General features: G+C 47.8%; 2 protein-coding genes across 5 annotated transcripts in view; one reads left to right on the forward strand and one right to left on the reverse strand.

Moving 5' to 3' along the window:
* Nucleotides 1–25,034, forward strand: part of INTS9 (integrator complex subunit 9) — a 131,109-nt gene extending 106,075 nt beyond the window's left edge. For 2 of the 4 annotated variants that reach the window (XM_055428062.2, XM_088837823.1), the window contains exons 10-18: nucleotides 1,866–2,046; nucleotides 7,965–8,025; nucleotides 8,156–8,263; nucleotides 11,828–11,999; nucleotides 15,717–15,841; nucleotides 16,694–16,861; nucleotides 21,078–21,176; nucleotides 22,276–22,413; nucleotides 24,358–25,034. In XM_055428062.2, the coding sequence (XP_055284037.2) occupies nucleotides 1,866–2,046; nucleotides 7,965–8,025; nucleotides 8,156–8,263; nucleotides 11,828–11,999; nucleotides 15,717–15,841; nucleotides 16,694–16,861; nucleotides 21,078–21,176; nucleotides 22,276–22,413; nucleotides 24,358–24,534 (1,229 nt within the window). In that variant the 3' untranslated portion in view covers nucleotides 24,535–25,034. The remainder of the gene's footprint in view (nucleotides 1–1,865; nucleotides 2,047–7,964; nucleotides 8,026–8,155; nucleotides 8,264–11,827; nucleotides 12,000–15,716; nucleotides 15,842–16,693; nucleotides 16,862–21,077; nucleotides 21,177–22,275; nucleotides 22,414–24,357) is intronic. The other 2 variants (XM_055428063.2, XM_055428065.2) reach the window with 2 other exon arrangements.
* EXTL3 (exostosin like glycosyltransferase 3) overlaps nucleotides 24,809–25,515 on the reverse strand; it is a 153,469-nt gene continuing 152,762 nt past the window's right edge. Inside the window, exon 7 of the mRNA XM_055428060.2 lies at nucleotides 24,809–24,941. Coding sequence (XP_055284035.2) covers nucleotides 24,921–24,941 — 21 coding nt within the window. The 3' untranslated portion in view covers nucleotides 24,809–24,920. The remainder of the gene's footprint in view (nucleotides 24,942–25,515) is intronic.

Here is a 25,515-nt window from a genome sequence, read left to right on the forward strand (position 1 = left end):
CCTTGGAAAAATAATTGGACTGGTCTCAACGAGACTCTTTGTATGCTTGTTTATAACTCTAGAATCATGGAATCCAAGAGCTTCAGATCTTAAAAGAATCTTCCGTGTAATCCACTGTTTCTCAGAGGGGTCCACTAACCACCTGCCTCAAATTTTGAGGCTGTGCCACAGTCAGACCATCTGAGGAGAGAAGAGACCTAGTAAGGAAGTTGTATTTTTATCATGTTGTGGCAATTTTCCTACAAAAGAAAGCTTGAAAACCACTGGTTCAGTTCACTCCTCTCGTAAGCAGTGAGGAAGCTGAGGCCCAGGAGGTTGCGGTGGCTTTCCTGAGATCCCGCAGCTCGTGATGGGCTGGGGCTAGAGCCTGCAGCTCTCTCATCTTTTCCCTGGCTCCTACTCCGTTGATAGTGGGTCAGCCAGTCCTCCATGCACAGCATCTTGGAGGACACGGATGTGAGAGCTGGGGCATACAGGAGGATGGAGTTCGGGTTCTGCCCCCTGCCTCTGCTTGTTTTCATCTGTATTGCAAACTAGACAAAGAAAGAAACTAGCTTTGGCTTGTTTCAGCCAGTTACAGTTTCTAATATGATTTTGGTTATAAAGTGCAGTTCCTCATTTGATAACTGATTTTAAGCCTTTAAAGTACAGAGGATTTTCTTATAGACAAAACACTCATGGAAGAAAATGCCACTAGAATGAGTCAAACGGAAAAACTTGGCCTATTTCCTTATGGGTCACTCAGCAATGATCAGAGACCAAACCAAGACAAATGAAAGTTCTGAGCAGGAGCTGAAAAGAGAAGGAGCTGGGATGGTCTGTCCCAAAGCTCATCTGCCATTGGAAACTTGAAAACCCAAACACATCCCTGCACACCCTGGTCCCAGGACCTGAGATGATGAATCCCTCAGGTGATCATCAGTAAGCCTCTGGACCCTCCCACTCTGGTGCTAGTCTTCAGAAGAAGTTGTTGGGGCTTCCCTGGTGTCTAGTTGGTTAAGAATCCTCCTGCCATTGCAGGAGACATGGGTTCTATCCCTGATCCAGGAAGCTCTTGCATGCCTCGGGGCAACCAAGCCCATGCTCCACAACTACCGAGCCTGTGCTCTAGAGCCCGGGAGTCACAACTACTGAAGCCCAAGACCCTAGAGCCCATGCTCTGCAGCAAAAGCTACTGCAGTGAGAAGCCCGCGCCTCACAACTGGAGAGTAGCCCCGGCTCACCGCAACTAGAGGAAAGCCCTCCCAGCTACGAAGACCCAGCAGGGCCAAAAATAAGTAATTCATTTTTTTTTTAAGTCGATTGTTTGTTGAATGGACCAGTGACTGAGAATCCTTACTAAAATTGTTCCTTTAAAAAAAATAACTCAGGGTCCTCTCCACCTACACACTATAATACTGCTGATTTGTTGGTATTTGAGCTATAAAGCAAGCAACTGAAAATTAGAAGTCAAATCTTTTTTTTTCTTTATATTTTGATGAAAATTTTTGTCTTGATGACTTTTGCTTAAGAAAATAGTGTATTTGTTACTCATTTAAAGTGGAGGCAAGATTACATGATTTTTTTTTTCATATATGGGTATGAAAATCTTTTTTGCACCAGATATCTCAGTTGATAGAATATTAATTTTTTCGTACATTTTCCCAAAAAAACAAAGTTGATTGTTACCCAAATGAAGTGAATTATAGGAACAGAAGTGGAAAAATGAAACAAATGCGAACATAATTTGTAAAGTTCTGTCCTGCCTGTATAAAACTATTCTTTTGAGGCTACTTTTCCCCCCTCTGGCCTCAACTTTTCTTTTTGTTTTTAATATTATTGAAGTCTGTTTGATTTACAGTGTCCTGTGGCTTCCACCCTTCTAGCACTGACAGTACGGAATGGAGGAAACGTGTTGGTCCCCTGCTACCCTTCCGGAGTGATCTACGACCTCCTGGAGTGCCTGTATCAGTACATTGACTCGGCTGGCCTCTCCAGCATCCCTTTCTACTTCATCTCCCCAGTGGCTAACAGTTCACTGGAGTTTTCACAGATTTTTGCCGAGTGGTAGGTCTTTGTTTTTCCTGTGATCCCTACACTCAAAGCAGTAAGAAAAGAAAGAGCGTTTTAGTTTTAATTTTAAAAGAAATAGTCCTTTTTTTCCTCACCTTTCTGTGGAACCTTCATTTTTTTCCCCCTCTGTGATATGAAGATTGTGTTAATGAAACCCAGAGCAGTTACTTTGCTAGGATTTGGGAGAATTGTTATCAAGAAGGGAAGGAGGAAAGGCAGAGACGTAGCTTAGCCAGCGGCTTCAAAATGAACAACAGGACTATTTTGCACTTACCTTCCCACATGCTTGCCTCTGTCTGTTACAAAGTGCAGTCGCATTCTAAAAGCTAAAAACAGTTTCAAAGCCCAGCTCATGTCCTCTGAAATTTTTAACACCAAATCTGATGGGGGAACTAGCTTATTTTTCCATTTCAGTAGTATATTTGGTGGCAGTGTTTTATTACAACAGGAAATTATTTGATCAAATCCTAGGATGGGTAAATTATTGAGCAATGTGAAGTGGGTGAAACTTTTCAGGATTGTTTAGATGGGTGTTTGAATCTAACTCACCACAAAAAGGCAGGGGTAGGAGCAAATACTGTAAGTTACTCACCGGACTTAATGGGGTAGTGACACACAGGGTGAGCTTAACCCGTCTACTGGTGTGATGACCTGATGGACACAATAGTCTAAAAGCTTCTGATTTCAGAGGAATTTGTACATTATTCTGTGCAGCGTTCACTGACTCTGGGAGATAGTGAAGGACAGGGAAGCCTGACGTGCTGAAAGCAACTGAAGGGCAACTGTGCCGCATACATCATTTGTACAACTTACCCCAAAGCTGTACTTGCCTACCCCCACTTTTAAGTATCATTTTTTTCTTCCCATTTTAGTTGTGCTCTAGGCATTTTTTTTCTGTTTTTAAATTCAGACAGGCTTCTCCATCCCAGGTGCATATTATCCGTGTTCATTCATAGGACTTTTTGTTGTTATTTATATTTGACTTAGTGACTAACAATAAAAAGTCACTTTTGTTGGTGGCCATTGGATTTCTTCTTTGATTGGAAGTCTCTTCTCCCCCATTATGGGAAGGTAATCTTGAATACGTGGCAGTCCACATAAAGATCACTGCACATTTATCAGCATGTTCTGAACGTCTTCAACCAGACCCTCAGCTGAAAATACTGAACAATGCAAGCTCCTGGGCCAGCCTTGTTGGCCCCTGTGGATGGTGTCCTAACTGGGTGTCTGCCCTTCCAATCCACTCTTGTTGTCAGAATGTGTGCTGGGCTAGGACTCGGGACTAGTAAGAGTAGGTTGTTTTTGGGTTCCTGTTTTTTGCTATTTGTTTTTAATATGAGTGTAATATATGTTTACTAGAGAAAAAGAAAGTTACAGAGAACAGTGAAAATAATCTGAACCCATGATCCCACTACTAGAAATAATGTCACTATTAGATTCTGATGTATTTCATCTTTCTATATAGGGATCATGCTGAATATTTAATTGTGAATCCTGCTTTTAAATTTTTAATCCGCATTGCAGGCGGATTCTTTCCCAGTTGATCCACCAGGGAAGCCCATGAATACTGGAGTTGGTGGCCTATCCCTTCTCTAGTGGATCTTTCTGACCCAGGAATCGAACCAGGGTCTCCTGCATTGCAGGCAGATTCTTTACCAGCTGAGCTACCAAGGAAGCCCAATGCTAGATTAGAGCATTAGAAAATCTTTGATACCATCATTTCTCCTTGACTGCATTATGGCATCATTACTCATCATTTATACATAGTATAATTTACATAACTGTTGTTTTATGGGGTGGACAGGCTTTTCCCAATATTTTTCCTTTTAGTGATTAAATTTTCAATTAATATCATTCTGTATATTTATGACTACATCCGCTTTGGGTAAGTTACTAAAAATAGTATTACTGGAACAAAATGTATACATATTTTTTAATGTTCATTATACAAATCTAAATTGCTTTCCAGAAAAATTTTTATGTCTTCTGTAAATTATTCCTTATTTGCCTATTTACATTTATTTGCCTATTTATCTATTTATTTGAACCCTATATATGTATTAAAGATCCTATTGCTTTTTTATATCTACAGACATCGTTTCCCATTTTGACACTTTTTTCAGTTTTGTCTTTTGATTTTGTTTTTTCAATAATAACTTGTTCCTTTTAGTAAATAATTTTAAGTATAGAAAGGTTGCGGATATAGTACAGAAACTCCCATATACCTTCTACTCAGGTTCCCCCCAGTGTTCGTGTCTTACGTGGTCATGCATTCTGTCTCAAAGCTAAGAAATTAACACAAGCACAGTATTATTAACTGGATTCCACTCTTTGTTCATATTACACCAGTTATTCCACTAATGCTTGTTTCCTCTTCCAGGATCCGATCCAGGGTAGCACGTGGCATTCCTTGGTTCATTCCTCTTTAATATTTGTATGTTTGGCTGCATCAGGTCTTTGTTACATCATATGAACACTTAGTGAAAGCACGTGGGGTCTAGTTCCCTGACTAGGGATTGAACCTGGGCCTCCTACATTGAGAGCAGTGAGTCTTAGCCACTGGACCACTGGACCACCAGAGAAGCCCACCACGTTGCATTTCAGTTCAGTCGCTCAATCATGTCCGACCCTCCAATCCCATGGACTGCAACACGCCAGGCCTCCCTGTCCGTTACCAACTCCCAGAGTTTGCTCAAACTCATGGCCATTGAGTCGGTGATGCCATCCAACCATCTCATCCTCTGTTGTCCCCTTCTCCTGCCTTCAGTCTTTCCCAGCATCAGGATCTTTTCAAATGAGTCCATTTTTCACATCTGTTGGCCAAACTGTTGGAGTTTCAGCTTTAGCATCAGTCCTTCCAATGAACATTCAGGACTGATTTTCTTTAGGGTTGACTGGTTGGATCTCCTTGCAGTCCCAGGGACTCTCAAGAGTCTTCTCCAACACCACAGTTCAAAAGAATCAATTTTTGGCGCTCAGCTTTCTTTATGGTCCAACTCTCACATGACTACTGGAAAAACCATAGCTTTAACTAGATGGACTTTGTCAGCCAAGTAATGTCTCTGTTTTTTAATATGCTGTCTAGGTTGGTCATAGCTTTTCTTCCAAAGAGCAAGAGTCTTAATTTCCTGGCTGCAGTCACTATCTGCAGTGATTTTGGAGCCCAAGAAAATCAAGTCTGTCACTGTTTCCATTGTTTCCCATCTGTTTGCCATGAAGTGATGGGACCAGATGCCATGATCTTAGTTTTCTGAATGTTGAGTTTTAAGCCAACTTTTTCACTCTTCTCTTTCACTTTCATCAAGAGGCTCTTTAGTTCTTCTTCGCTTTCTGCCATAAAGGTGTGTCATCTGCATATCTGAGGTTATTGATATTTCTCCCGGCAGTCTTGACTCCAGCCTGTGCTTCATCCAGCCTAGTATTTCTCATGATGTACTCTGCATAGAAGTTAAATAAGCAGGGTGATAATATACAGCCTTGACATACTGCTTCCCCAGCTTGGACGCAGTCCGTTGTTCCACGTCCAGTTCTAACTGTGGCTCCCTGACCTGCACATAGACTTCTCAGGAGGCAAGTAAGGTGATCGGGTATTTCCATCTCTTTAAGAATTTTCTATAGTTTGTTGTGATCCACACAGTCAACGGCTTTAGCATAGTCAGTGAAGCAGATGTAGATGTTTTTCTGGAATTCTCTTTCTTTTTCAATGATCCAACAAATGTTGGCAATTTGATCTCTGGTTCCTCTGCCTTTTCTAAATCCAGCTTGAACATCTGGAAGTTCTCAATTCATGTCCTGTTGAAATCTGACTTGGAGAAATTTGAGCATTACTTTGCTAGCGTGTGAGATGAGTGCAATTATGCAGTAGTTTGAGCATTCTTTGGCATTGCCTTTCTTTGGATTTGGAATGAAAACTGACCTTTTCCAGTCCTGTGGCTACTGCTGAGTTTTCCAAATTTGCTGGCATATTGAGTGCAGCACTTTCACAGCATCATCTTTTAGGACTTGAAATAGCTAAATTGGAATTCCAGCTTTGTTCGTAGTGATGCTTCCCTAAGGCCCACTTGACTTCGCATTCCAGGATGTCTGGCTCTAGGTGAATGGTAACACCATCATGGTTTTCTGGGTCATGAAGATCATTTTTGTATAGTTCTTCTGTGTATTCTTGCCACCTCTGCTTTATATCTTCTGATTCTGTTAGGTCCATACCATTTCTGTCCTTTATTGTGCCCATCTTTGCGTAAAATGCATTTATCTCTTTTATTTTTTTGACAGAAGTATTTTAGTTTTATACTTTTATGTATTGATGCTAATTGATGTATTATCCTTTGTAGCACTCTACATTAAAGTTTTAAACCAAGCTCTTTTATTTATCCCTCTTACTGAGTTTGAAATAAAGACACTACTATTGTCTGGTTGCTGCTGCTGCTGCTGCTAAGTCACTTCATTCGTGTCCGACTCTGTGTGACCCCATAGGCGGAAGCCCACCAGGCCCCCTGGGATTCTCAAAAAGTATCTTGTTTTTGTATTTTACATCTTCTTCCACAAAGTATATAAAGTGATGTTTTTAAAGTCGAGTTCAACCAAAGGTAGGAAAAATTAGATAATAGATTGTATAATGAAGGAAGTTCAGACGAAACCTAGACCCCCAGAGTCCTGAATCATTCCATCAGAAGTAATATCTGTTAGAATTGTTGAAATGCTTTAATTCTGCTTTAGTAGGATTCTTAGAAGCAGGTTCTAACAATCACTGCATGTATTTTTTTCCCCAACTTAAAAATGTCAGACCTGTGGAACACCACGTATCTTGATTAACTTTTTATCACATTTGCTTTTCCAGAAATCCCTATGTCTTAAATGTCATATCTGACTAGGGAGAAACAGACTACCTAAAACAGTCAGTGTCTCTGGATTAAGATAGTTCCTAGAGAGATTTATCACCCTCCATTTTGACCTACCAAATTCTGCTATTTATGAAATGGTACATGTACAAAATAGAAATCTGTCTCAACAGAAGATTACTTTCTACTCAAATTTGATCACTTTGGAATTCCCTGGTGGTCCATTGGTTAGGACTTCGTGCGTCCACTGCAGGAGGCTTGGGTTCAATCCCTGGTCTGGGAATTAAGATCCTGTGAGCCTTGTGGTACAGTCAAAAAACTGATCACAACTAAATGAAATACAGTATCTTGGATTGGATCCTGGAAGAGAAAAAAAACATCAGTGGAAAAACTGGTGACAGCTGAGTAAAGTCTGCTGCTGCTGCTGCTGCTAAGTCACCTCAGTCGTGTCCAACCCTGCGTGACCCCATAGATGGCAGCCCATCAGGCTCCCCCGTCCCTGGCATTCTCCAGGCAAGAACGCTGGAGTGGGGTGCCATTTCCTTCTCGAGTGCATGAAAGTGAAAAGTGAAAGTGAAGTCACTCAGTCACATCCAACTCCCAGCGACCCCATGGACTGCAGCCCACCAGGCTCCTCCATCCATGGGATTTTCCAGGCAAGAGTACTGGAAGTGGGGTGCCATTGCCCTCTCTGGAGTAAAGTCTAGAGCTTAGCTAACTGTAATGTACTGATGTCAATGTCTTTGTTTAACAAAACATAGTTTGAGATGGTGAAAGGTATATGGGAACTCTGTACTATCTTTGCAAGTTTTCTGTAAATCTAAAATTAGTCCAAAATAAGAAGCTTGTGTTTTAAGGAAAAAAATGTATTGAGGAATTTCAAAGGTTAAAAATACGCTCACAAGAGACTTATGTCCTGATTACTTTATAAATGCCAGCTTTATATTTACAGTGAGATTCACTGGCAGGAAAATTTTAAACTTCAGCGTGTATTTGCACTGTTTAACCACTAGGTGGCAGCAAATGCCTCTATGCACCCTGCCTAATGTGCTGATGTGTTTGTTTTTTTTTAAGGCTTTGTCACAACAAACAGACTAAGGTGTATCTCCCAGAACCGCCTTTTCCTCATGCTGAGGTAAGAACATGGGACCACTGGGTCAGAGCGAGTAAGAAATGTAGGTAAAGCTACGTGGGTGGAAATAGCAGGTCATTAGAATTAAGAAATGTGGAGATAAACTGATGCAGCCCTCTGTTTGCCTCGTAAGGTGGCTGTGAATATGCTGACTCAAGATGTGTCACTTTCTCTTCTTCTTAACACCTTGCATTTCCAGTATGGTGCTCAGTTCATAGTCTACTTCTGTTTCATTGACTGGGTGAGGAATTTTATTCTAGTACCTACTACTGCCTTTTTTGCATAATAGATTTACTTATTGTCAAAGCCTTCCTACTAGTTGGTTATGTCTATCTTTAGTATAAGGGCTTCCCAGGTGGCGCTAGTGGTAAAGAACCCCCCTGTCAGTGCAGGAGACACAAGAGACATGGGTTCAATCCCTGAGTCAGGAAGATCCCCTGGAGAAGGAAATGGCAACCCACTCCAGTATTCTTGCCTGGGAAATCCCATGGACAAAGGAGCCTGGTGGGCTACAGTCTGTGGGGTCACAAAAGGGTTGGACGTGACTGAGCAACTAACACTTTCACACACACAGAAAGCTCACCTTTGGTGCTAGAAGTCAGGAGCGCGGTCATCACAGACAGCAGTGGGGGCCGGCAGGACCTGGAAGTGGGCAAGGGGCATTTCTGAGGAGCTGGTGGTGCTGTTGCTTGATGTGTGAATGGGGATGTTTTCGTTTTGTAAAAATGCCATGCGGTTAGGTACGTCTGTGCAGGTACTTATGTATAGGGATTTTGCTGACTGACTTATTATGCAATTAACTATTGACTCAAGAGTAAATTGCAACAAATGTCCTGCTGATTATTTTAAATCTTACTACTGTTTTCCTACTTCCAAGGATGGGTCTTTCATTAACTAGGGCGTCAAGTGGAAGGTTTTGAGCAAGTTATTTGCAGTCCTCATACTGTTTTGTTTTTGAATTTTAATTTACTTGGCTGCACCATGTGGCATGTGGGATCTTGGTTCCCCAACCAGGGATTGAACCTGCACCCCTTCCTTGGAAGGCAGTCTTAACTGGTCTCCAGGACGTTCCCATGCAGCCCTCATACTGTCTTTTTTTGGCGGTGCTAGTTCTTTGCTGCTGCACGGGCTTTGCTCCAGTTGCGGAAAGCGGGAGCTGCCCTCTCATTGCAGTGCTCCGGCTTCTCTTACTGCCGAGCACAGGCTCTGTGGTGCAGGAGCTTCCACAGTTGCGGCTCCCACGCTCTAGAGCACAGGCTCAGTAGCTGTGGCGCACGGGCTCAGTTGTTCCATGGCATGTGGGATCTTCCCAGATCAGGGCTAGAACCGATGTCTTCTGCATTGACAGGCGGATTCTTTACCACTGAGCCACCAGGAAGGCCCCCTCATACTGTCTTCACAGCCGCCAAGGCTTTTGCAAACTCTGTCATTACTACAGTGAAATTCAGGGTAGAAATCTAATCGTGTCAGAAAATTAAGTGTGGCAGAACATGCTCGGTAGTGGGCTTTACCACTGAAAGTGTACTTGCCTCTCCCCTAGGAACAGTTAGCCTTTCCTTAGAACTTGATCTCGAAGGGTATTACCGTGTTCTTACCCACAAGTTTGTCATGAATGACCTTTGTCCCACTCACAGTTAGGGGTGGGAAGAGGCCAAAGTTGCACAATCAGGGTTCCTAATACGCGCTTATTGATATCAGGGCCTGATGGAATTGATAGTATCAGGTGACCAGTGCCCATGAGCAAATGCACTTCTGCCTTTAGTACTGATGAAAACTGCTTTACAGAATTCCTACCTGCAGCTTCACTGCCTGCGTAGTTTAGACCTTAAATCAGCACAAAGGTAATTCTCGATGGTCAAAAAGGTAGTCAGTCAGCTGGAAAGGTAGATATGATGGGATGAAAAAAAAATCCGAATGCCTACAACTGACTTGTGTGCGAAGACCTGCTGCTCTCCTTAGAGTCACAGTCATCTCCTTGACGCGTGTGTCCTTTAGTCAGCCATTTATCTATTGAACTGGGGCGGGTAATGCTTTGGGCCACATAGGTTATAAAAAATGTCAGTTTTGTTTGTATGTAACTAGGATGCTAAAACTGAAACTCCAATACTTTGGCCACCTCATGCGACGAGTTGACTCACTGGAAAAGAGTCTGATGCTGGGAGGGATTGGGGGCCGGAGGAGAAGGGGACGACAGAGAATGAGATGGCTGGATGGCATCACCAACTCAATGGACATGAGTCTGAGTGAACTCCGGGAGTTGGTGATGGACAGGGAGGCCTGGCGTGCTGTGGTTCATGGGGTCGCGGAGAGTCGGACACGACTGAGCGACTGAACTGAACTGAACTGAGGAAGGGAAGTAAGAATGCAATGAGCGTTCCATCTTTACTATTCATATCCCAGCCAAGCATGTGACCTCTGATTAAGGCCTCCAGGGTGGCCTTGCTAATGAAAGCAGTCTCTCGGAATTAAAGGTTATATCTTTCAGAGTGAAGAAAGTTGGGTTTCCATTTGGGAATGGCCGCGTTGTTGCCTGGGCCCTCCTCTTATGCATCAGCAGTAACTACAGGACCGAACAGTGTCTCACACCAGTTCTTTATCCATCAGATAGCATCTCAGGGCAATGTTGTTGTTGTCATTTAGTCACTAAGTCATGTCTGAGTCTTTGCGACTCCATGCACCATAGCCCACTAGGTTCCTCTATCCGTGAGATTTTTCAGGCAAGAATACCGGAGTGGGTTGCCATTCCCTTCTCTAGGGGATCTTCCTGACCCAGGATCAAACCCATGTCTCTTGCATTGCAGGCGGATTCTTTACCACTAAGCCTCTCAAGGCAATAGTAGTTGATACTGAGGGTCTCTGAAGTGTGGGCGTTTATCAGCTGACTTGGTGCCAGAGTGAAGCAGCGGGGCTGGGGCAGCACGGAGAACTTCTGAACAGTGTCACAAGATGCCATCTGTGGTGGTCACTGTATATGGCATTGTCTTGGGTCAGGCCTGATTGGCAGGGGAGAATTTCCAGGGCTTGTACTGAAAAGAGGACCTTTATGGTTCAGAACATTCATGTTTTGAGACAGGTTTGAAGCCATGCATGGCCTGCTCCTCCCCACAACTCCCTGTCAGGAGGCCATCAGAGCACCCACGCACGTTTCTGAAAGCCTCGGTTCCTGTGCCTCCGTCCCCATGGTGACGTCACACAGCTCCGCCTGCCCACGCGGTGGTCCTGTGCTGGTCGACAGGGTCTCTTGTGTGAGGCGGTAACTGTTGACAGAACTCAGTGATGCTCAGAGCTTGGGGAAGTCACTTACACTTCCGAGACTTCTGGGACTTCTGGGCCTGCGGCTCAGCCTGTCAGGAAGCCCGGGAGGAAGGGTTAGACAGAATCCAGCCAGAACAGCCTGAATGAAAGTTTCCAGTAAGTATGACAGTTGGAGAGCTTCCCTGGTGGCTCAGATGATAGAGAATCTGTCTGCAATGCAGGAGACCCAGGTTCCATATCTGGGTCACAAAGATCCCTTGGAGAAGGGGATGGTTACTCCCTCCCAACATCCTTGCCTGGAGAAATCCATAGACAGAGGAACGTTGCGGGCCACAGTCCATGAGGACGCAAAGAGTCGCACACGACTGAGTGACTAACACACTCATAGACCAGCGTTACCCAAAGACCCACGCTGGAGAAAGTCACACTGTAGGCTAAAAAGCTGCATCCTCATCTTGTGTTTTCAATGTGCTCGTCACTCTCCCGTGCTGCAGTCCTTCCTTCATGGGCAGGCTCACATCTCTCCCTGTGCTTTTGACACGTGCTCTAGCTCATTCAGACCAACAAGCTGAAGCACTACCCCAGCATCCATGGAGACTTCAGCAACGACTTCAGGCAGCCGTGCGTGGTCTTCACTGGACACCCTTCCCTCCGGTTCGGGGACGTGGTCCATTTCATGGAGCTCTGGGGAAAGTCGAGTCTCAACACGGTCATCTTCACAGGTAAATAAACCAGCAAACAAAACCCCGTGCTTCCCACTGGGACCATCCCTGAATACCTGTAGGATGTTACCTACCACACAGAGACCCCAGGAGAATTTGACAGTAAGGCGTAAATATGATACTGTTGTTGTGTCCAACTCTTTGTGACCTCAGGCTTCCCTGTCCTTCACCATCTCCCGGACCTTGCTCAGACTCATGTCTGTTGAGTTGGTGATGCCATCCAACCATCTCATCCTCTGTCACCCACTTCTCCTCCTGCCTTCAATCTTTTCCAGCATCAGGGTCTTTTCCAGTGAGTCAGTTCTTCCCATCAAGTGGCCAAAGTATTAGAGCTTCAGCATCAGTCCTTCCAGTGAATATTCAGGGTTGATTTCCTTTAGGATCAACTGGTTGGATCTCCTTGCTGTCCAAGGGACTCTCAAGGGTCTTCTTCAGCACCACAGTTCAAAAGCAACAATCCATTAGATCATTATTCTGTTGTAAATACCAAAGGATAAATCACCCTGCAGGCGGAGGAGAAGAACAAAACAAACTGTCCCATTGGATGACTGTGCGCTGGACAGGGCTTTCATAGCTGTTTTTGTAGATTTTGTCCCCGAGACAGATTTCTGGTCTAGAACGACTGTTGACAGGATTTTGTAAGCTATTCAAAAACTGCAGGAATTCCAGTGATGAGTCTTGCTTCACCCTTTAGGAATTACTGACTGAGATGGATCTTTCTCCTTAGTTTATAGTTTGCTCTGGCTTGCAGTTTTTCTCGTGGAGATGAACCCCTCAGAATAAAGCTAATCCTTTAGTGAGGGCACCTTAGGGGTTTTACTTAATCATTATCTTATCAATCAGGGTCTTCAGATAGTCTAGGGATTTGAAACTCTCACGGGCACTGAAGTAAAAAGCCTTGATATGAAATCTAGTCAGAGTTACTGTGACCTCAGCCAGGTTACTTACCTCTCTGTAAAATGGGACTGTGGGTGGCTCCTCCTCGGGCAGCTCTGTGCTTTTAGTGAAATGTTATAAGGAAGGAGTTCTTACAAGGCCTGGCCCAAAAGCCTGTGGAGAAAGGACCAGCTGCCTTCTGGGAGTTTCTAGTGACTTAAGATGTGAGTGGTGGGGGAGTCTAGTTATACCCAAAGCTTTGGGGCCAAGTGGCCCCTTCCCCACACTCAGCCCGCAATGAGGCCAGCCAGAGACCACCAGGAACATCCAGTAATCAGTCAAACCTGGGTGCTGACTCACTGCGGTGAGTCGGGGAGACTGCCAGGGGGAGGCATGAGGCATCGCAGGACACGGTCAAAGAACTTACAGGTTGGGCCTTGGGTTGGGTGATCTTGGAGGCGGGCTCATTGCTCTGGCTTGGGTGTCATCAGGACCGGAAGTAGTTCTCTGGTTGGACATCTTGATTCTTGTCTAGAGGGTTAGAAGAACAGAGCCAGGACAGGGTGGCATCTGCTTGTTTTGAGGTTTGGACAGAGCTGTGGTCATGTATGGATGTGAGAGTTGGACTGTGAAGAAAGCTGATCGCTGAAGAATTGATGCTTTTGAACTGTGGTGTTGGAGAAGACTCTTGAGAGTCCCTTGGACTGCAAGGAGATCCAACCAGTCCATTCTAGAGGAGATCAATCCTGGGTGTTCATTGGAAGGACTGATGCTAAAGCTGAAACTCCAATACTTTGGCCACCTCATGCGACGAGTTGACTCACTGGAAAAGAGTCTGACGCTAGGAGGGATTGGTGGCAGGAGGAGAAGGGGACGACAGAGGATGAGACGGCTGGATGGCATCACCGACTCGATGGACCTGAGTTTGAGTGAACTCTGGGAGTTGGTGATGGACAGGGAGGCCTGGCATGCTGTGATTCATGGGGTCGCAAAGAGTCGGACACGAGTGAGCAACTGAATTGTGGTCTTGTGTTCAGGTATGACTGAGAGGGCCTTATTTCGGTCTTGATCCATGGTGGTCACCGAACAGCCTTTTGTGACATTGGCATCGTGTGGGATGGTTTCTGTGCAGCGGGAGGACATGGCCTGGCCTCGAGTGACGGAAGCGCTCAGAGGAGCAGCTGGTGGGGCAGCTGCTGGTGGGGCTCCCTCCAGGCCCCCTGTTAGCCACAAGCAGAGGAAGCCAGGCTGTAAGGTTCACACCGTCCAGATTGATTCACATCACCATTGATTGCCAGGTTTGGCTAAACAGGAAGTCATCCGGAGAACGCTGTCTGCAGTAGGACTAAGGGGGTTCCTGTTCTTTCTGAGGGAAGTTGGCAGAAGAAGTGTCGCAAGACCAGAAACTTCCCTTCCGCCAGCTGAGAAGAAAGCAAGGGCTACGTGATTGTCTGTGACATGCGTCACCCAACATTGGTCTGGGTCAGAAATTTATATGTAAACTGGTGTGCTGCACTTCCAGAGCACAAGCTGTGTCATTTACAGCATCTGCTAGGTTCTGGGCCCCTTTTTCTGGTTGTGTGACCACTGGGAACTATATCCATACAGTGGATGCTCAGTATCCATCAGAGAGGGGCGGTCATCCCCCAGGCAGGTGGGCTCCTTTGGGGGTTTCTGGGTTCTTCCTTGGTAGACAGGATCCACCAGAGGAGTGAGCATTTAAAAACCTGGAAGCTCTGTGTATTCTCCAGAGTTCCCCGGGTAAGGAGCGGTGCATGGAAGCTGGGGGCTACATATGGGAAGTGGTGTCCTCATGGGGCACAGGCTGTGTCAGGAACCTACAGGTCATTTTTCATGCCAGGACTAAGCCAGTGCTTTTGGCCCGAGGCGGGCAGCTTTCTCGGTTAGAGTAAGCAGTCCTTGGCAGGCTGGCTCCAGTGGGGGCTCCACAGAGAACAGACCGGCCAGTGAGGCAAGGATGGTTCCTGGGCGCTGGACTGGCGCTGCGGATGGGCCCTGCAGCCTCAGCACAGGCGGCTTGTTGACACGGGGTCACGATCCTTCTTTTTCTTCTTCTTTGCATCCTGTCGAGTAAGAGGCGTGGGATTTCTCTCTTTCCTGGGGGTGATCTTTGAGCACTTGCTTTGAGTGGCCTGGGCCGGACTCCACTGTGAAGTCAACCGCTTTTGTATTAATCGGTATCTCTTGGGGGACACTTTGAGGCTGTCTGTTCATCTGGTCTTCCCCAGAGGTTTATCTAATTTTTCTAGCATCTATTGATGATTCTGGTTGGAATAAATTACTCCTGTGATGGCTGCCAACACATGACTTTTTTTTTCCGTGGTTTCTTCTACATTTGTTAGTTGGCATCTTGGTGCAAAGAAGGGCTTTCCTGTCGCCCTCGTTCACTTATGCATCCCTCCACTGTCTCATCTCTCTCCGTCAGTGCTGAAAACCCTGAGCGCACACTCCTGCCTGCGGGTCCACACCCGGCTGCAGCGCTCAGTCCAGCCTCTCCCCCTCTCTACCCAGAAATCACTCCTCTCCCCACAGACTGGACCCTGTCTCCTGTAACCTGCAGTGCCTTTCCTGTCTTGCTGTCCATCCGCTGGGCCTTGACCACGCCAGCCGCTTCCTCACGTGGCTGCCACTCTGTTGCTTTCATTTTTAACCTATTTTCTTGGCTGCACCAGGTCTTAGTTGCGACCTGTGGGATCTAGTTCCCTGACTGGGAATCAAACCCAGACACCCTGCATTGGGAGCGCGGAGTCTTAGCCACTGAACCACCAAGGAAGTCCCCGGCGCCTTCGTTTTGAATTTCCTTTCTTGTGTTCCCCTTAGAACCCGACTTTTCGTACTTGGAAGCACTGGCTCCGTACCAGCCCTTGGCCATGAAATGCGTCTACTGTCCCATCGATACACGACTGAATTTCATCCAGGTGTCAAAGCTGCTCAAGGAAGTGCAGGTCCGGGGGCGGGGCAGTGGGGGCCCCACCGTGCTGGTTGCTCCCGCGTCCTGGAGGCTCTGTGCACTCTGCTCTGCGGGACGAGGGCTAGATGGCCTCACCCCCGCCGCCCAGGGTGCTCGGCCCGGTACCTTCCAGACTCCAGACTCGTGGGCTTTCCACCCTAAAAGAGGTTTCTCCTCAAAAAAAAAAAAAAAAAAATCATAAGTGGAAGGAAAAGCAAGCATAAGCAGTGTATTATTTTTGATGGAGGACTACTTGTGTCCAGTTGGCAATTGGGTGGTATTTGGCTGAAGTAAACACTGGCTTCCTAATTATTTTCCTCCCAAGATAATAAAAGGTGACATTTACAAAAACAAAAACCAAAAAATTCTGACGTGGTGTGTCCTACACAACTGAGGGCATGGCCTGACCTTTGCCCTGTGGACCTACAGGTCCAGACCAGAAACCCAGACAAGCACAGAAAATCACAATTCTTCCTCACCAGCTAGCCAGGGTGCCAGTCAGTGCTGCTAAGGGATAGGAAGACTGCCCTCAAGAGACCTTGAGACTCTCAAAGGTCTCAAGAGACCCTTTGAGAGCAGACCCATGGATGTCACCTTCAAAGTGACGTAAATAGAGGGAGAAAATAAATGCCAGATGAGGCAGTAAGTCGCTTGCTCATCACCATGGCTTTCCTTGAGACTTTTGTGCTTCTCCCCAACACTCTGGTCCCTAGTGACTTGGGCTTGAGAGGATGGGAGTTCAGAACGGCCCTGTGGTGAGCTGGGGGGCGTGTGGGGAGGCTGAGGTCAGGACTGGGCCTCCTCCCGTTTCTCCTTCTGCCCCCGACCCCGCGCTCTCCTTCTGCAGCCCCTCCACGTGGTCTGCCCCGAGCAGTACACCCAGCCGCCCCCGGCGCAGTCCCACCGCATGGACCTCATGGTGGACTGCCAGCCTCCTGCCATGTCGTATCGGCGCGCCGAGGTCCTCGCCCTGCCCTTCAAGCGTCGGTACGAGAAGATCGAAATCATGCCGGAGGTGAGCATTGCGCTTCCCGGGGTTAACCCAGGTTTCTGCTTGAGTCTCTGGAACACCGTCCTGGGGTGGCTTTCTTTGCAGTTTGTGTCACACACGGATGGACCAAGGTCCACAGACCCTTAGCAAATAACCGGGAAGAGAGCTGAGCTTTTCAGAGCTGCCTCTTTGGCTGCACTAGGGTCTTAGTTGCAGCAGAAGTGAACTAGCCCTTAGTAAACATCTAGAATCTCCAGCCCTTAGTGAACTCTGAGCTGCAGCATGTGGGATCTAGTTCCCTGATCAGGGATCCAACCTGGGCTATCTGCACTGGGAGTGCAAAGTTTTAGCTGCCGGACCACCAGGGAAGTCCCCCCTCCTCCTGTTTCCAGTAATGAAGTAACAGCTGTCGACACCAGGCCTACTGGAGTGTTGCTTGTATTAAAGTTCAGTGTGTCACCCGGGGGGTCAGAGCCTGGAGGACAAATAGGCTGTTGTCAGCTCTGTCGTTAATCACCTTAGGGTGTGGGCCTTCTCGTCCTTACTGGACCTCATTTACCAGTGAGGGTCAAGTCTCACTGAATTCAGCGATAGATGGACATGAAAGTAACCAAAAAGTAAGGGAAGTTTCCATCCCTCGCACGATCATCATTTGCACGCATTTTAGTAGAACGTAAAGATTCATGGGGTCGCGGAGAGTCGGAGACGACTGAGCAACTGAACTGAACTGAAAGATTTTATTCTATGAAGATTTTGTCCCTTAATCCTAGTGAGTGTAGAGCCCCCGACGGATCTGGGCTGTGGCGGTGCTGGGGCACATTCCCGTGGGGATCACAGCGGGGTGCTCACAGCAGCGGCCACCTTGAGAACCTGTTGGAGATGCAGGTTTCTCCAGCCCCACCTCAGTCCTGCTGAGTCAGAGACTCCAGGTGAGGCCCAGTATCTGGGTTTCTGCCAGCCCTTCTCGTGGGTCTGATGCCCCCTAAAATTGGAGAACCACTGGTGTCAGAGACCCTGTGTCGGTTTGCAACATGAAAGGCAAAAGGAAGGCAGAATGTTGAGTCTCAGGAGCCCAGGTGGGATCCCTGCTCCTCACCTGAGAACCAGCGCTCTGGAGGGTCTCCTTTTGTTTTTAAGGCCCCTCGGCCTTCTCAGGCTTTGATTTGTATGACCCTGTCATAAGATTCATTTTTCCATAAAAGTATGCTTGTTCATTCTAGAAAACTTGGGAAATAAGGAGGAAAAGGATACAGACCAAAACAAAAAAAAGTCAATCCTAGTTTGAATACCAAACATAATCACTCCCAGTGTTTGTGTGTTTGCCTGGTCACCGTGTCATGGGTGCCTTTGTCATGCAGAGGTAAGCACACTGTGTCATTCAAGATACTTCAGAAGCATCTTAGGCTGCAGAATGGTCTATCATGAATGTCTCATCATTTCACTGTTCTTTATTGGTGGACATTTATTACTTCTGCATTTTCAAATTGCAGATAATACTTTCGGAAACATGCTTTCCCGTGACTCTTCGTGTGTGGGGTGGGTGTGGAGAGAGACGAGAAGTATCGTTTGGTTTTGCCTGGGACGCGCACGTGACAGGAAGGAGTCGAGATCTGCCACGGTTCTTGCAGTTTCGCTACAACTAGCGGATGCTCATTTCTCCCCCAGATCAGCTCCCTTGTAGATCCTCCTTCTCTCTCCCTGCATGTGCAAAGTGGGAGCACTGTCAGCCCTCAACCTCTGTTTCGGGGGTGGCCAGTGAACGCACCCTCCTTCCCAGAGGTGTCCTCGCCGAGTTGTCTGTGGGCTCCAGATAGATTTCCCTGTGGCTGAGCTGCCACTTCAGAGTCTCCTTGGAGATGAATTTATTCCTTCCTGGGGCCGCGCAGGGAGTCCCCGCCTGCTCGGGTCCCACAACTGCCGTCTGTGAACCGCGCCAGCCAGGTCTTTGGCTTGACAGTTCTGCCCGGAGCCTGACCTTCGTCGGTGCCGCGTCAGAAGGAAAACAGCATTTGTGGACGGGCATGGCCGGGGGCCTCGAGCACACGTATCTCTCAGTGGGAACATTCACAGTGCTGCACGTTTTCTCTTTCTAAAGTTGTGTGTGTTTTATCTCTGGCTGTGCTGGGTCTTGCCGGGCTTTTCTCTCGTTGTGAGGGGCTCCTCACTAGCTGCAGTGTGCCGCTCGCACTGCAGTTGCTTCTCTTGGTGGGGCGCGTGGCCTCTCGGGCACGTGGTCTAGCATTGTGGCACTGGGCTCTAGAGCACAGCTTCCATGGTTGTGCGCAGGCCTAACTGCTCTGCAGCATACGGGATCTTCCCAGATCAGGGACTGAACCCGTGTGTCCTGCATCGGCAGGTGGAATCTTTACCACTGAGCCACCAGGGAAGGCCCCCCGCCCCGTTGTTTTCTTTTAAGTTGAAGTATAATTGACCTACCTTCCTCTGTTAGTTCCTGGTGCATAATAACACAGTGATTCAGTATATCTCTGCCTTACAAAATGATCACCACGCTAAGTCTGTTACCATAATATTACAATATTATAGACTGTATTTCCTATAATCTACATTTCATCCCCTTGAATCAGCCTCTGTCACCTATTTGAGAAATTGGTCATTGCCTCCCTCTTGGCAGCCACCTGTTTGTTCTCTGCAACTGAGTTTGTTTTTTTGTGTTTGTTCATCCGTTTTGCTTTTTAGATTCACTTATCATAATACCCTCTAGGTCTATCCATGTGTCACAGCAAAATTTCGTTGTTTCTTTATTACTAATATCCCATGTGTGTGTGTGTGTGTCGCATCTTCTTCATTCATCTATCAGAAGACATCTAGGTGGCTTCCATACCCTAGCTATTGTAAATAATGCTACCCTGAACACGGGTGCACAGATCTTTTCAAGTTAGTGTTTTGTTTTCTTTGAGGAGATGCCCAGGAGTGGAATTGCTGGGTCACATGGTAGTTGTGTTTGTAAGCTCTGAGGAACCGCATGCTGTCCTCCGTAGCACCCCCACTGATTTACCGTCCCATCATAATTTACTATCCCACCAGCTGTGCACAGGTGTTCCCATTTCTTTATATCCTTACCACTGGTTTGGTTGTCTTTTCGAGAACCACCATTCTGACAAGAGTGAGGTGAGGCCTCATTGTGGTGTTGATGTCCACTTGCCTGATGATTAGTAACACTGGCCATCTGTACATCTTATCTGGAAAAATGCCTATTCAGGTCTTCTGCCCATTTTCAGAGGGGGTATGTTGAGTTGCATGAGTTCTCTGTGAATTCTGGATTATCTGGTGCATCATTTGTAAATACCTTCTCCTTTTCCCTAGGCAGCCTTCTTGTTTTAGTAACAGTATCCGTCATTGTGCAAAAGCTCTTTTGTTTGATGCAGTCTCATTTATCATTGCTCTTGAATCCCATACTTGAGGAGATATATCCAGAAATAAAATTGATAAAAGACCAGTGTCAAAGATGCCTATGTTTTGTTCTAGGAGTTTTATGGTTTAAGGTCTTATATTTAAGTCTTTAATCCATTTTGAGTTTGTTTTACATGGTACAAGACTTTGCATGGAGCTGTCCAGTCTTCCCAGTAACATTTATTGAAAAGACTGTCTTCCCCATCATATATTCTGGCTTCCTTTGTCATAAATGACCATATAAGCGTGTGTTCATAGATTTTGAATCATTGTAAGTACATTTGCATTTGTCTCCAGGTATTTTTTCATTTCTTCTTTGATCTCCTCAGTGACTCATTGTTGAGTAGCACATTGCTTCGCCTCCATGCACTTGTGGAAGTTTTTTTCATGTAGTTGATTTCCAGTTTCATAGCATTATGGTTGGAAAAGACGCTTGATATGATTTCAGTCTTCTTAAAATCTCCTGAGACTTGTATTGTGGCCTCACGTATGATCTCCCCTGGAGAACGTTTCACATACACTTGAGTAGAAGGTATATTCTGCTGTTTTTGGTTAGAATGTATATCTATTAAGCCCATTTGGGCTAATGTATCATTTGAGGCCAGTGTTTCCTCACTGGTTTTCTGTTTGGGTGATCTATTCTGATGTAAGTGGGGTGTTAAAGGCTCATGCTGTTGTTGTACGACTTTTGGTTTCTCACCGTCCATCCCTGAGCCGTGCACAGTGGCCCAGCGTGGCCTCCTGACCTCTTGCCCTGGGCAGCACGGCTGCAGCACCCTCTCCCCCCAGTTTATAGGGAACCTTACTGAAACCCCCTCTCTGCTCCCAGCTTGCAGACTCGCTGGTGCCCATGGAGATTAAGCCTGGCATTTCCTTGGCAACCGTCTCAGCTGTGCTGCGCACTAAAGATAACAAGCATGTTCTTCAGGTATCACGGGGAGGCTGGGCTGGGCTCCAGGAGGAACCCCCAGGGCCTATGGGGACTGGAAGCCTTCCTCCTGAGAAGGTGCCGGCATTCCAGCCAGCCACCAGGACAGTGCTTCCCACACCAGCCGATAGTAGAGGTCAGACTTGCTGAGGGGTCAGATCTGAAGGAAAGGCACTACTTATTTCTCTGGCCACGTGCCTCGGGGAGGAGAAACAATTATTCATAGGGACGGGGCTGCCCACCATTCTAGAGCCATCACAGCTCCAGGAGCATCGGCTCCCCCGGTGATGCTCAGGAGACACACTCTCATCATGTGCCCGCCCTGAGCCCACGGGCGTGAGGTGGGAGGGGAGGTGGACCCAACAGCAGACGCAACCCCTGCCCTCGGGGGCCCCGAAGCAGTCAGGCCAAGAACCTGGGGAGCCCCTGCAGGTGGAGGGCGTCTCCCCCAGCCTCACGCCTCACTTCAAGGCACACTTGCCACCTTGGAGGGCAGCTGTTGGGCCCTGTCTTCACCTTTATGAGGACCCCCGTCAGGGCTGGGCTTTGTCACTGCCACTCCCCAGGGCTGTGCGCCCGTAGCAGCCACTTAAAATGCTGGCCCGGACCAGGCCCTTACCAGCCATTGTCGTATTTAGGCCTCACAAAGTTCTCTTTACCATTGCCACTGTAGAGGCAGTTCCTCTGCCCTTCATTTTCTTGACGGAAGGACTGCAACCAGTCAGTCTGGCCCCACAGCCTGTGTCCTCAGCCCTGGTACTAGCTCCAGGTCCAGCTGCCAACGTGGGTTATTAAGAATTTACTCAGAGAGGAGCCTGGGGGGCTATAGCCCACGAGGTCACAGAGTCGGGCACAAATGAATTGAGTCGACTGAAAATTGAAAACGGATCTTGCTAAAAGGAAGATATCTTTGCCAGCTAAGATAATGATTCTGTGGCTAGCTGGCTTTAGCTTGCGTGTACTGTGTGGAGGTCCAGCTGGAGACGGGGCACCAGGCCAGGCCCTGGCCCTCCCAGGAAGAGGGTCCCGCGGGTGGCCTGCACCGACCTGGGGCTCCCAGGTGATTTCTTGACAAGACCCCTGTTTTCCTCCTGCCCAGCCTCCGCCCAGGCCCACCCAGCCCACAGGCGGCAAGAAGCGAAAGCGGGCGAGTGACGACATTCCAGACTGCAAGGTTCTGAAGCCTCTGCTGAGCGGCTCCATCCCCGTGGACCAGTTCGTGCAGACACTGGAGAAGGTGAGCGCTGCGGGCTTGCGCATGTGCCGTCTGACCGCACTGGCGTCGCTCCCAGGAGCCCGTGCACCTCCCCGCAGCATCTGCCGGTCCTCGGTCAGGGCGGGGCCCGAAGCAGGCGGGAGCTGCAGAGCTAAGAGGGGTGCTGACCACCTCTCCTGGCCCTTCCTCCCCCCGCCCCCACTACCAGGCTGCCACAAGACTGCCCCCCAACCCCACTTCTTGTGGGAACCAGACCCAGGAGGGGCCTTTCTTCAGGAACACAGCTGTGTCATACGGGGCAGGGGGCCGGCCAGGAAAGAAGCGTCTGCCCCCTAAGGGCCCCACTTTTGTATGAGAAGACCCTTTGCATGGCCGGCCCAGAGGAGTTGCCGGTGTGATGTGGGCAGAGGGGTCAGTATGGCCTGATGACCTGGAGCTCAGGGAGCGGGGCCGGTGATTCCCAGACGGGGTAGTGGGAGAGAAGCAGGTGGTCTTGGTGGAGGATGGTGGTCCCTTCCCCAGCTCATCACCCTTCATCCCTGGTGGCTGGTGGAATAGATTTCATGACTACAAGTAAGAGGAAAAAGAATTTATTAACCTGAAAGTGTTTTGTAATTCTGGCCTCAGTGACAGGGCTTCAGAGACCACTGTTTTGGCGTCAGAATTAGAGAGTCCTTGACAGAAAAGAGGAGCAGTTGGCTAAAGATAGTATTTTTCATGCTGCTGCTTGCGGGAAGAACTGCAGTTAACACTAGAAACCATTCCAGGAAAAGAGATTTTCTTCTAAGTTAGTTACTGCCTTTTGTCCAGACTAACTCAGTAGCTGAGTGCTTTCCAATCTTAAAGGCTTTGTCTTTGTTGGGAATTTTCTTCACTGGTCATTTAATTTTCCTCAAATGGAGGGCTCTCCCCGAGTTGTTGGGCTCCCTGACCCCTAGTGATGTGAGAATACCCCCTGGAGACCCCGTGTGCTGGGCACACACCAGCGTTCCTCCTGACCACACGGCGCCCCCAGCTGTCCTGATGGGACTCGGGACTCACACTTCACTTGTTTCTTGAAAACTTGAAACACCTCGTTTTCCCAGAAAGATCTTATTCTGTCTGGCTGTCCCAGGAAATTGATCTCTAGGACCCGGCCCAGCTGTCTCCCACTCCAGTTTCTACCCCCGTCTCCTCCTGCAAGAGGAATATCCCTTTCAGCACCAAAGATGGAGAACCTCCCTAGGCCATGATTATTACCTATCTTGTGTCCTTCTCAGGCAAATCATTCTTCTTTCCACTTCTTTTCTTCTTTCTCAACTTCACATCTGATGTGTAAGGAAATTCTGAGTTAGCATTGGAGGGGGCCCTGGAGAAGTATTTGATACACTGCTTCATCTTCCCCTTTGGGAGGGATTTGCCAGATCATAAAGTCACTGGTACCTGCAGTGAGGAAGGTATCTTCCTGGGACAGGGTGGAGCGTTTTTACAGGGACCATAGGTGTGGCCGGGAATCTAGGATGGAACACCCAGCCTCCTGAACCCAGGTGCCTGGATGTGCTCCTCAAATGATACACAAAAGCTTAAGCTGGTGGTAGGAATTCTGTTGTGTTTTGTATGAGATTTTGCATGGTTGGGATGTCCCCTGGAATTCTATTGCTGTAGTAGGTCCTGGGACTGCTCTGAAGAACTGTACTGAGGAGAGTCCAAAATGCCAGTTTCTAGAATGTTCAGGGTAGCCCAGGCTGGAAAGGAAAGTGAAAGTGTTAGTTGCTCAGTCGTGTCTGACTCTGCAATCCTGTGAACTGGAGTCCGCCAGGCTCCTCTGTCCGTGGGAGTCTCCCTTCTCCAGGGGGTCTTCCTGACCCAGGATTCAAACCCGGGTCTCCTGCACTGCAGGCCAATCCCTTCCTTACCGTGTAAGCCACCAGGGGAGGGAGTGTCTCAGACACTGAAATGCCCTCCTGCCACTTTTCTCTGGTGCAGCACGGCTTCAGCGACATTAAGGTGGAAGACACAGCCAAGGGCCATATCGTCCTGCTGCAGGAAGCCGAGACCCTCATCCAGATTGAGGAGGACTCGACCCATATCATCTGCGACGACGACGAGGTGCTCCGGGTCCGACTGCGGGACCTGGTCCTCAAGTTCCTTCAGAAGTTCTGAGGGGAAGGCCCGTGCCACCTCCACATGCCTGGACCCCGTGTCCTTCACTGCAGCCGCCAGCCCCCAGCAGAGGACGGGAAGGCCCGCAGCTGGCGGGTCTCTGGCTCAAGGAATAAAGACGCGGCTTTTGAGATACCTTCTCAGGAGTTGCAGCCAGAGCCTCCCAGTCTGGCTTCTCAGCACTGTTTCAGGAGAGAGCTCTCCCTTTAAACTGTAGGCATGTGCTCTTCCCGGCCTGACTTCCCCAGGCAGGTACGGCAACAGGCTGCGGGGTGAGCGGAACGGCAGCTCTGCACCGGGTCAGTGGCGGGAGGAACGTGAACGATGGTGACTTGTGGCCCACCTGTCAGTCTCACAGGCCTCAGGCGGAGCAGCTGGCTTTGATGTTATTGTCTGCAGTGCTGTACCTAGTAAGAAAGATGATGCCAAGAAATTAGCAAAGGTTCATTTTGCTTTTATAATGTGAGCTCATTTTGTTAATAAAATTTATTTTTTATAGAAGTAGCTGTGTTCTGTTGAACCTAAAATTTATGCATTCACTTAGCATCTATGAAAAGATATGAAAATACACAGAACTGAACTTGGCAAATTTTAGTTTGGTGTGTGCATTAATTCCGTTGTACAAAAGGGTGCCTAACTTGGTCTGAGCTGTATCTGTATGGAAAACAGCAGCACAGGCCCCTAACACTGACCTTGGCCTTCTGGGGGGGGGCCTGAACTAGGCTCCACTCGGCTGTGTCACTGCCCTTCCCAGAGATTCTCCGCATTCCACTGCGCATTAAACTCAGACGCCTGCGTATGAAATAATGGAATTGTTTGAAACAGGTATTTACCAGATTCCATCTAGTCTAAGATAGTGTCAGTTGTCACACTCATGCCAATTCTGTAAGTATTAAAATGTGGGTAGTGGGGAGTAACACACAAGTCTTTGAACTGGCCTACAGCAGACTGGTTGAAATTCACTTGGAAGTCAGTCCTCCA

Source organism: Moschus berezovskii, chromosome 7, assembly GCF_049115385.1.
Source record: "Moschus berezovskii isolate FMDL1 chromosome 7, NW_MosBer_1.0, whole genome shotgun sequence".
NCBI lineage: Eukaryota > Metazoa > Chordata > Mammalia > Artiodactyla > Moschidae > Moschus > Moschus berezovskii.